At 31.1% G+C, this 12,189-nt stretch overlaps 2 protein-coding genes across 3 annotated transcripts; one reads left to right on the plus strand and one right to left on the minus strand.

Moving 5' to 3' along the window:
• Positions 1–2,180: 2,180 nt before the first annotated feature.
• l(2)37Bb (FAD-dependent oxidoreductase domain containing lethal (2) 37Bb) lies at positions 2,181–9,050 on the plus strand. 2 transcript variants are annotated; one of them, XM_088184701.1, is made up of 7 exons: positions 2,181–2,319; positions 2,843–3,239; positions 3,307–3,607; positions 6,160–6,496; positions 6,558–6,804; positions 6,875–6,989; positions 8,819–9,050. In XM_088184701.1, the coding sequence occupies exons 2-7, from the start codon at positions 2,859–2,861 to the stop codon at positions 8,956–8,958; spliced, it is 1,521 nt and encodes a 506-aa protein (XP_088040827.1). In that variant the 5' UTR covers positions 2,181–2,319; positions 2,843–2,858; the 3' UTR covers positions 8,959–9,050. The 2 variants fall into 2 exon arrangements, with proteins under 2 accessions (XP_088040827.1, XP_088040829.1); XM_088184703.1 differs by lacking the exon at positions 2,181–2,319 and adding an exon at positions 2,530–2,705.
• Positions 8,953–10,298, minus strand: LOC148235704 (calcium load-activated calcium channel). The gene is made up of 5 exons (XM_088184704.1): positions 10,133–10,298; positions 9,926–10,003; positions 9,675–9,849; positions 9,474–9,614; positions 8,953–9,172 (listed from the first exon to the last, which is right to left on the minus strand). The coding sequence occupies exons 1-5, from the start codon at positions 10,191–10,193 to the stop codon at positions 9,076–9,078; spliced, it is 552 nt and encodes a 183-aa protein (XP_088040830.1). The 5' UTR covers positions 10,194–10,298; the 3' UTR covers positions 8,953–9,075.
• Between the last annotated feature and the right edge of the window lie 1,891 nt (positions 10,299–12,189).

A 12,189-nucleotide genomic window follows, 5' to 3' on the forward strand; every position in this document is an offset into this window, starting at 1 on the left:
AGAAATTAACATTTAAAATCGAAAAGCTTAAGAAATGAATCCCACACAAAATTAATTGTTACAAAGTTTGCTTCAAGTTTTATCACGCGACAGAAACAAATAACGTGTGGCAAAAATTAAATCCCTTGCGATAACAGAAAGTTATTTTTACAACGGTTGGGAAAATATAAACTCCAAAGCATTTCGCGAAAATAAAATTACACAAAAATTTAATTATGGCAACTGTTGGGTGGTCTGTGTTCAGTTTAATACAATACAATAATCTGAATCCTGACGAAACTAATACAGTTTAGAGCTTATGTCAAGAAATAGATAAAATGCATAAAGGAACGTGACGTCTGACCTCCGCAATGGTCAATCATAAAGGGCAAAGTATTTTAAACGGCAAGGCTACTGCTGAAAGAGCATTTAAAGTTTTTAGCAAGTCCAGAAATTAATCATTTTAATCACCACTGGCATGAATAATATTTAATTGGTAATAATGTCTAACTACGTTTTTTCAATTAGTAAAGTTAATTATTTGCTAAAAAATGTATAATAATTTGAAAGTCATATACAGTAGACTCCCGAAGAACACGCTTCCTGTGAGCACTATCCCCGAGAAAATCTTTATTTTTTTTCAAAATCTTCATTCTTCCTTCACAACACGTATCCACTCCTCAAGTCACACTCACTCGCTACGAATGATTTGGTGCGGTATCGCATTGGATCAATACATTGGTCTCGCTGATCTTACACCACGTGCATTCAATGCATTCTATATCCTTGTCTGTATGTTCGTATCTAACTGCCGTCCGGTATGGCCTTGTACCCGAGCTCAGAGTGATAAAGCAGGGATTATCAATTTTCTATATAAATATTATTAACACTTATTTTTAACAGCTACTAGTATTTTTTTAATACAGTAATACGCCGAGGTTAAGCAATAGGTGGGACCGACGAAGAGTTGCGTAAGTCGAAGTACAACTGGATGTATAAATACATATAAATTTTGATTAATTAGGACCAAGGATTAATAAATACAAATTTAGTTCTTTATAAATAAATTTTAGTTTTTTGTACATATTAATACAAAATAATTAACAATAAATGAGGTAATTAAAATATATTTCGATGGCTTCATAAAATCTAACAAACTCGTCTGACGGTACAATGCCCTCTTTTTTCACTCAGAATTTGTTAATAGCAAGCAAATAATTTTTCTATTCCTTGCTTTGTAACTATAACGCGTTTTTCGTTAGAGGTTTCGCGATTTTAGGCCTTTTTCAATTGAGCTAAAACCTTCTGTTAAGCCCGCAACTGACATGTGCTTTTATCCTTTGATATTTTCAAAATCTAGTCACCTTACTAAATATATTAAAACTCTCCAGATGAACTCTTTCAGTTCTCGCAGGATTCCTAAATGAACAAAAATTTTCAAGATGACCATTTTTTTAGTGTTCTTTTTTGATATTTTCAAAATCTAATTACTTTACTAAATGTTCAAAAAATTCCCGAGGCACTGAATATTCTCGAGCCGGCCCTGTCTGTAAATTGTAGCTATATTATAAAAATAAAGCTTTTCAAAGTGTTGCTACAATACCTACTCTACTATTGATTAATATACATATAGATATATAATAACAATATTATCTTATCTGAATAAAATCACAATTTAACCTTGATTTATCTACGTTTTAGTACGCAAATAAAAGTGTTATTTAATTTAATATATATTGCCATTATACCTATGCCGAGTGGGTAAATCGTACATTATATGGACCTAATAAAATATGTTGTGTCGTATTCAGCAAAAAATACCCCGAAATTAAAATCTGGTAGAATACTACTCTTTTGTGAAGCATATAGGTATAAACCTTAGCATTTTTTTATTTTACAAATTAGTTTTATTGTCTTCTGACATATAATCATAACTATGATTCTTTTAGCATTGTGCATGTAGCTTATCTTGTCAACCGATGGTTAAATTTAATTTTGGAATGATATTTTATTTTTTTCTAATTATATTTTTTGCTATTCAAAGGAAAAAAATATTATTTTGCTTTACAATATTAAAAAAAGCACTAATTATCCTTTTTCAAATTTTATAATATAATAATTTTTGACTTTAGCATTTATTCGTATATAAAAGTTTAAGTAATCAATTAATTATTTTAAGAATGGCCAAATAATGTGTTTTTATTGCCAAAACAAATATAATAAGGACTTATGTCAGATAGCCGATTATAACCTAAAATATTGGAGTGCAACACTTTTCTTCTGAAAAATGTTGAATAATAGCTGAGAAAATATCATAGGACTTTGCAAATAACTTATAAAGTAAAACTCCTTTCATATACCTATATTATGAATTCGTGCTATTTATTAATCGCATGTTATATACTATGCTATTCTAATATAATTTTTGTTTTAATTTGCGATTTACAATAAACTTCACATTCAGTAAATTAATGTAACATTTATAATTTTTATACATGATAGCAATAGTCATAAAAATGTTAAACTACTTATATGTATCGTTCTATAAAGCAATAACAAATGATAAGGATTGCTATGTATACTGGTTTGTTTTATTTATTATCACGTGCAATCAACTTGAACTTATTAAAAATGATCTCTATAATTGGTTTGATGATAACAATATACAAATACGCATTTCGCTTACAATCACACGCTGTCAACGTCTATACGTAATCTGTCCTTAAGTACGTCAGTAATTATTTTAATTAATTAGTATTATTGTGATTAAAAATTAAAGAACGACAAATACTCATTAAAATAATTTAAATTTTATATGATATAAATTGTGAATCTCTATTTAACTATTGATTTTAAATTTTAGGTTACTATCACACAAGATGTTTGCTCTACGAACAATACGTCCGGCACCTATTCGGTTAATGAAACGGTTTTCTTCGAGCGATAACAACAAAAATGATAATGATGATCATACGAATACCCCTAATGAAAAAAAGGATTATAGAACCCTTCCAGAGCACCCAATAAAAAGAACGATAAGAGTGATTGGAAATGACATTAAGTCAATAATAAATGACATTGTACCAAACAAATTCGATTACAAACATTACAATAGCGAACGTAACACTCATTATTCTGCCACTCAATTTTGCGACGTCGCTGTCATCGGCGGAGGAATAATGGGTTCATCTATCGCCTATTGGTTGAAATATCGGGGATCGAGAGGTTTAAAAGTCGTAGTGATTGAAAAAGACCCAACTGTAACTATCAGATTCACAAACAAAATATAAACTATATCTAAATATTTATGCTATACTTTTATTACAGTACGCAAAAGCCTCGACGGTTTTATCGGTTGGAGGATTACGGCAGCAGTTTTCTCTCGAGGAAAATATTCTAATGTCTCAATACGCTGCAGAGTTTTTCAGAGATATTCCAAATTTACTGGGCAATGTCGACTTACAATTTACGCCTCACGGATATCTGCTATTGGGCACTGAAAAAACAGCTGATCAATTAGAGCAGAATTATAAACTTCAACAGAGTTTGAAGGTGAAGAATATATTGCTAACCCCGAAAGAGCTGAAGACAAGATTTCCATGGTTGAACACAGACGATATAGTTTGCGGTATAGTACTTTCATTTTATAACTAACTGACTTATAATTTTAAACCAAAAAGCAGTAATCAATTACAAAAATATCAGGGGGGAGCAAATGCCTTCACCTACCCTCCCCAAATGACGCCCCTGAATTTAATGAGTGCTGATGAACTCTCTGATCAAGATCATTCCCTAAAAGCTTAATTAAATTTAAATCGCGATTGGTGTGGCCATATCATATTTTTTAATATTCCTTCTTTTATTTCTAAAAGAACGCTTATGCGACATCGCAAAAATAAATATTTAAATGTCGGCCCATAGGTAGCACTTTCTATTCTAAAACTGCATTCATTTTTTTTTAATCATAAACTTTGCCTCTAATTCTTACCGATTTTTTTCATATGATCATGAATGGTGAATTCGGAAAATCCGAGCTTATCTGCTATCTGATGAAGTTTGAGTCAGATTATTTTCAATTTCTATGGTCAATACGTCTTCATCCAATTTTACAGGTTTTCCACGCCCAGGACTGTTTTTATAAAATCCTGATAAATACTATATTATCCTTAGTCCTATTGTGCAGTGGTCTCCAACCTTTTTATCGCTGCGGACCGGTCAACGTTTGATAATTTTACCGCGGCCCGCTAAGGGGAGACGTTGATTTTTTCATATTTTAGTTTGTTTTGATTTAATAATTTTAATTTAATTGTATTTAACACTTCCCTTAATGTGTGAAAAGAACAGTAGCCACTGTGGTGGACCCTGAGCATCCAGTTAATAATATGCGTTTCAAATTAAAATAATGCAAAATCTGCTAGGTTAATTTTTGTAATTAGATATAAAAATCGTTTTATTATGTATTAAACGTCAAATAATCCTAAATATGTGTAATAAATGAAAAAATAACGTCTGAAACTAAGAGTAGATATCTCGCACACGAATATCGTCCATACGCTGAGTAGAAAAAGTCCCGCACGCCTCACCTTTCTCTCTCTCTCTCTCGCTATCTCTTTCTCTCCATCTTACGTGGCGCGTGTGCCAAGGGTTTCGATTTTTTTTTTCAAATAAAACAATAAAATGTTTATTCTTTTTGCTTTAAAAATATAATTCAAATTAGGACAATAAATTACATATAATAAATAAATATATATTCAAAAATAATAATATAAAAACAAACACGAAATTTAAATAAATAAAATAATAGTTGCGGGTAAAACGCCTAACCTAACCAACTAATCTACTAAAATATAATTTAAATTAAAATATTCGCATTGCTTGCGAATTAACAGTTACACCAAAAAATTTAACATTTTAACTCACTAGAACGCTAAATCAATAAGAACCATGAGCTTGTTTCTTTGCAACGAAACGGTTCCATCTGGGGGTAATAGAAGACAATTACACCCGATGTGTGTGTCCAGTTTATTCCGTTGTTTTGTTTTGATTACTGTCACTGCAGAAAACCCCACCTCACACAGATAGGATGTCGGAAATGGCAATAGGGATTTAAATGCTGTGGTGACAATCTCAGGGTATTCTGCCATGACTTTAATCCAGAACACCGGCAGAATTGTTGTCTCAAACGTAGTTTTAACTTCTTGCACAGACGTGTTAGATTCGTCTGGTGTGTTGACAAATGGGTTGCGGATTCATTCCTTACCAGTTCGTGGGTCTTTTGTGGTTAGGAAGTAGCGCTCGAACTCTTTTAAAAGCATAGACAGGTGAAATTGCACCAACTGGGAAAATGAATGCTCAGACGGCTCAGTCTCGCCTAAAATCCCCGCTAATGTCTGAAACATGTCCAAAATGCTTCTGTTCACGCAATGTCCCCACAACTCCAGTTTGGCTTGAAATGCAGCTACTTTGTCTGCCGACTTAAAAACAGTTGTCATTTTACCCTGAAGAGACAGAATATGTCACACAGGTAAGCCAGTTTTGCGACCCATACCTTGTCACTGAAATGCACTGCCAGCGGTGATTTCTTTTCTGACAGAAATTTTTGCAATGGCTCTCGTAATTTTAGCGATTTCCTAGCGATTACTCTGGTTAGCGATTTCCCTTTGGATAACCATCTTATTTCTGTGTATAAGAGAAGGCATCTGTGATCTGCGTCCATCTCTTCACGAAGCTGCCCAAACAGGCGCGAGTTAAGGGCGTGTGCTTTGATGTGGTTAATAACTTTAACGACATCAATCAATACGTTGTTAAATTTCGGTGACATTTTTCGGTTTGCCAGCATTTCCCTGTGAATGATACAATGCGTAGATTCACTCTCATGTGCAACCTCCTTAATCTGAGCGGTTAAACCAGACAGTCGTCCGGTCATGGCAGCAGCTCCATCTGTCCATATGCCGATACAAAAAGACCATTTTAGTCGTCCTGATATATCACCTTCTAGTGACTTGAACAGTTCTGCTTGTCGATAAAAATTTAATTTTTTATTGAATTTGTTCGATTTTTAAGCAAGGTCTTGGGCGGCCCGGAACCATTTTATCCACGAACCGGTACCGGTCCGCAGCCCGGGAGTTGAGGACCACTACTATAGGGCAACTGAGCAATATTTTATTTGTATATTTGTAGGATGTCTTGGAATGCAGGACGAAGGCTGGTTCGATCCATGGTCATTATTGCACGGATTCAGAAACAGAGCATTGGATTTAGGCGTTGAATACATACACGGCGAAGTGGTGGGATTCAATTATCAGAAGAGTAACAATCAAACCATTGTGGGAGTGCCAATGGGCGAATTCGAAAAAATCAAGTCTTGCTTTGTAAAAACCGTGCACGAGGTATCAGAGTTGACCTTTTCCGTTGCGGTAATCGCTGCCGGAGCTAATTCCGGGGAAGTGGCCAAACTTGCCAATATTGGAACAGGCGATCATCCTTTGCTGCGAATCCCTCTTCCAGTTGAACCGAGGTTTGGTCTCATTTAACATTTAAATTTTAAAGCATATGCTATAATCCTTCTACTTTTACAGAAAACGATTCGTCTATTGCTTCAGTAGTAGAGATGAAAATATACCGGGAGTTAATACACCGATGACTTTCGATCAAACGGGGACATATTTTAGACGTGAAGGATTGAGCAATAATTTTATTGGAGGAAGAGCACCGTCGGCCGGTAATGAGCCGAGCACAGAAAACTTGGACGTCGATTACAATTTTTTCGAAGAGGAAGTATGGCCTTGTTTAGCTTTAAGAGTTCCTGCGTTTCAAGGTGTAAAGGTCTGTTTTGCTGAACTTTTGGTTTCTTATTTATAAAGCTGATATTATTGACTCGTCGTTGACTTTTTAGGTAAATAGCGCCTGGGCTGGTTATTATGAGTTTAACACTTATGACGAAAACGGAATTATAGGAGCGCATCCATATCATTTCAATATATTTATGGCTGCAGGATTTAGCGGACATGGTAATGATTAATAAAAATATACTTATAGTTTTTAAACAACTTGGAAGATTATCAACTCAAAAATAGTATTTTTTCAAGTTTTATATGAAATAAAACTAAAATGACCAATATTTTTATATCGGGAGATGCAAATTATAACTCTTATACAACAGTATGTGTTGTCAGCCATTTTACGAGTAAGAGCGTCACTGATAAATGCTTCTACGTTTATACATGCAGGTGTAGATGAAAAGATTCAATGAAAAAGAGCTTTCCCGCATACATTAAGAAAAATAGTATCCTTTTATTATTATGTATCAAAATAATTGTAATGTTCAGCATAAGGAAATACAGAAGGGAATGAAAATGGTTCTTACATGCGGTATTATCTGAAGAGTATAAAAGACAAAATGAGAAAAATATAAAGAGATACAAACATGGATCTTCCTGAAGGTCTCTTGTTGCTTTCTCGGAGTGGCTGTATCGTCTTCGTTAACTGGCTAGTCCAAAGGCGAAGGTGAGCTGTTCGTCTTAAGTTACTAATGTGGACTTGCGTTGCACTGTGAACTTATTCTTGTTATAGTGACATATACTCAATTTGTCACATGGCCAGCATCATTATTATGGCTAACAGCTAAAGCGAACCAGCAGCACCTCATGCACTAGTCGTTGTCCAACAGATCATGGAGTTGTGATCCTACTTGATGGTATATCAAATTGTCCCATTAGTCTGCGTTTTTTTCTTACATTTGCAAAAATGTATAACTTTGTATAAATCAACGATAATTTCACTATTCTTTCAGTGTTCGTTAACACTAGTCATATCAATGGTACTATTTAGTAACAGGATATTTTTTGTTTCGATATTTTCAACCCTAAATCAACAATGGCAATGTATTTTCTTAGAAACTCCTTTCTCGTTTACTGTATTATTCAGACATTGCTCCAAACGACATCTATTTAGATCCCTGGAACGCTTTTTAGGTTGAAAAAATATTTTACAAAAACAGATATATAAAAAACGACAATAAAGTATTTTTTGTTTTCAAAAATACTTTATTTTTCGAATCAGATATAAAAAAATTGATTAACACGTGAAAAATAATTGTAGAAAAAGATGGAGAATATGTATTTTTGTAAAAGTATTACACGTTTTAATTTTTTACTCATTTAACCCACACCTTAAAAAATGCAGACTTATGGGACAACCTGATACTTTATAATCCATTGGACAGGCATTATGAAAATAAATGTTTACGTTGATTTTTCACTGATCCTTCAGCCTGGCCATCCCAAGAGTCAGTCACAGGTGAACAAAAAGAAAGCCAACTCCTCTAGGTGATAAGTTAAACAGTTAGATCATTCGAGCCAGATTTACTGTTACCTTCCAAACACGCAAACTTCTTGAGAGAAGTAAAACCGCCCTGGACCAATCACGCTACAGTTGCCTTTTTGGACAATTAGATGGGTCTATCTGTGTTTACTCCTTTATAAACTATGGTTATTGTTATGAGGTATCTTTATTTTTTTCTTCCCGTCTTTCCGATAATATAACAACGATACAGGGGCAAACAATCTTCTAAATGTTTTCATTCTAAAGGGTTCACAAAAAAATTTATTTTCTTAAAGGCGCATTGGTAATAAATATATTTCCAGATTACGTGTTAGATGATTTTAAATGAGTTTTTTTAGACTTTGACTGCCGATTATTTTTAAAGCTAAGAACAGGTGGTAAACAATTTCGATTGTACTTTGTGATCAACTACAAATTCTAATGCTTAGGATAAACAACTTATACTATGATTTAATATTATACAAATAACTTAACTCATGATCTGTAATAATTTCAGGTATCCAACAAGCGCCAGCTGTAGGTAGAGCAATATCTGAATTAATTCTAGATTCTGAATTCACAACAATCGATCTCTCAAAACTGAGTTTCGATCGGTTGCTGATGGATTTACCGATGTATGAAAGTAACATATTTTAAACACAAAGATTTATGTTTATATTATAATATACATTTATACAAAAACACGTGTGTAAATAAATTATTAGCAAATAAATAGATAATTTATCAAACGTTGAATTTTAATTCAAACATATTTTATTTGAATTGTCCCGGAGTGGTTCCGAATAATGCTCCGCCCTGCTTAGATGCAGCACGCGAAGGTGCAAATCCTAACAACTTCTGAATATTTTGTCTGAAAACACAAATAATTTTCAATTAATAATAACTTATCAATATACAAAAGCATGAACATGTAAACTGAGATTTAGTTACAAATGAGTTTAAACATATAATCCACTAGAAAAGTTTCAAATGATTAGTTAAATACAAGGATGCATTAAACTATTAGATTAATATGAAATTTATTATTGTTTATTTAATATCACAAGTGGTGTAAATGTTTTTTTTCTTAAAGTATATTCCTTATAACTATGTTTATATAATATCAGTTAACATTTTCTTTCTTTGGGTTTTTTTATATACATATAATTTACCTGATTGACATGGTGCACAAAATATAAAGAAATATGAAAGAACATTCAGTGAAATCATCTCCAGGTAAATTCCTATGACTCAATCCTTGAATCCATGTGATTGGAACGAAAGGCAATTTTGCAACAACGCGACCGTCGAATCTATAATATTATAAAACGTTACTCATAAATAACATAAACGTATGTACTTATTGATCTTACATGTTATTGAACATGCTCAAGAGAGCTGTGAACGCAAAGCCGATAGCAAACATAGACTTCATTTTCACGAGCGATAAATCTCTATTGTTGTTCTTTAAGCGTTCCTCTTCACGTTCAATCTTTTTCTTATGTTGTTTATCCAATGAGTCGCCATGTGCTTCTTTTCGTTTTTCCACTGAAAAAATAAAAATATAATTTCATCTCTAATATATAAATGTTGAGCAGAAGAAAACAAATTTTAGGTTATGTACATCTTTTGCTCTGTCGCTCTACTTCAGACTTCAACTTTTGATACTTTTCAGTTCTATACACCATAACCCATGTCAGCCCTGAAAATTTAAATAAAGATATTAATGATTTAATACAAAATAATTAGATTCATATATAAATTTTTCATAAAAGTTAAATTTAGCAATGTGAAGAATTGTATATTTTATGAATGAAATGTCAAATTTCACCTTCGCCAAAGAATGCAGTACATATCGAAATGAAGACGATTAACAAAGTGTCGCCCCACATTCTGTAATCAGGCCGAATTTACGATAAATAAAAGGGCACGATCAGTCTGACATTACACGTTATCAAATAATAAATTAGGCCGTAAGACAAATATTTGTGACCAACAATTTTTGTTAGAGTAATAAATCTAAATACTAAATTGTTAAAATAAATATTTAATTGAGAAAAATAATACAGAATAAATTAATACAAAATTATGTAAAAGCATTTTAATTAATTTTGAAAATATTTTCAAATATGAATTAATATAAATATTAAATATATATATATAGCAATATAATAATATATATATATATATATATATATATATATATATATATATATATATATTTATAATAATAAATAAACTTACCTTAAAAATAAAAAAAATATTTAATTTATTTACACAGAAAACCATATTTTATATTTTTTCTTTTATATTAATTATTTTGCCATATTATTTAGGTATTATTAACAAAAATAACGCAGAAAAAAACTATTTTTTTCTTACAAAATAAAAATTATAATATTGATTAAATTTATATGTACCCTTACTTACCACTACATTGCTTGTTGTATCATAAAAAACCAATGGAATTTCAACAACTACAACTCCATTACAAAATGTCTTGACTTACTTAAAATAATTTGCCAAATTCTAACGCAATAGATTAAAATAAAAATTAAAATAAAATAATAATAAATTAAATAAACAATAATAAAATAAAAATTTAATTAACGTCAAAATTTTATAATTTCCGACTTTAATACACTTATAATTTCAAATTATTTAATTAAATTATCAATGACCTTTTAACGCCCCTATTAAACATATTTTACTTTAATCATAATGTATGAAGTTTTAGTATATATCATATTTTTTGAGTCCATTTTAAGCGGGGTTTTTTTCTAACTTCAAATAATTTTATTTGATAACCCTATAGACGTCATTTCCAAATTGTAATATCTTCTTTGTAAGATTATCTTGGTTTTTTTTTTATTTTGTAGAAATATTTCTCTAAAATTCGTTTTGTAACACATATTTTGCCACCGGTACTTTTTCAAGTATATTCGTGGTATTTTTTTCTCTTTTTAACAGTGACTTGCTAAGCTTTTTTTGTTGAATATATATAGGATATTCTCGACCTAGCTCGAAAATAATTTATCACTATATTAGGAAAATTTAGATAAATCTTATCTGTGATGATCGTTAAAAATTATTATTACAAAATAATCACTAATTCCAATGTCCCGGATACATTAGAAATTGAAAAACACCAAGGTCCATATGGGATTCGAATTCAAGTTTTTCAGGTCAAGTTATCGATGTATATCACTCGTCTTCGTCTATCGTACTGCTTATTTACAATTAAAGATTAAAAACATGCACAATTCAAAAATATATATTCTAAAATGAGTTTTTTGACAAACCATTAATTTCCTTATATCTATTTACTACAAAATCAGCATTCTTCTCCACAAATCAAAATAACGAAAAAATAGTTGTGTTAAGTTAGAAATTAAACTATAAAAAATATATGTGAATACTAAATTTTAGTCAAATATATGTATGTATATTACAAACACAAAAATATATTTTTTAGTATTATATTTCATAGAGAGTAAGAGTTGAAATCAATTTTGAATCATAAAATTTCATAAAGTATGCAACTGGGCTCCAAACTTAATTTGTTAAACTTATAACTGAGCTTCGATTTAAAAGGCATACCGCCATTGCAGCCTTACGTTTGGATTTACCAGGAAAAGCGCACTAGCAATTAATAATAAAATCTTACTTTATCAAAAAAAAAACTTGACCGGTATAGATACGCATATGTAATACTATAATGTAATACACAAGTTATACTAAAAAACATTTAAGTAATACGAAACAATAAGAATAATTTGTAATACGACATTTTATAGTTACTCAAATTTAAACAAAAACATAAAATGTCTAAACACATTCAAGTATTTAAACTCCAATTTAATTATATTATCTAATATAAACTTGATT

This window comes from Plectrocnemia conspersa, unplaced genomic scaffold (genome assembly GCF_051122295.1).
Source record: "Plectrocnemia conspersa isolate PC_06_02 unplaced genomic scaffold, ASM5112229v1 ptg000004l, whole genome shotgun sequence".
In the NCBI taxonomy this organism is placed as follows: Eukaryota; Metazoa; Arthropoda; class Insecta; order Trichoptera; family Polycentropodidae; genus Plectrocnemia; species Plectrocnemia conspersa.

Coding starts and splice junctions, on each gene's coding strand:
- LOC148235704 (XM_088184704.1), bottom strand. CDS start 10,193: ATGTGGGGCGACACTTTGTTAATCGTCTTCATTTCGATATGTACTGCA. Junction 10,004..10,132: donor TACTGCATTCTTTGGCGAAG/GTGAAATTTGAC, acceptor TTAAATTTTCAG/GGCTGACATGGGTTATGGTG. Junction 9,850..9,925: donor AGAGCGACAGAGCAAAAGAT/GTACATAACCTA, acceptor TTATTTTTTCAG/TGGAAAAACGAAAAGAAGCA.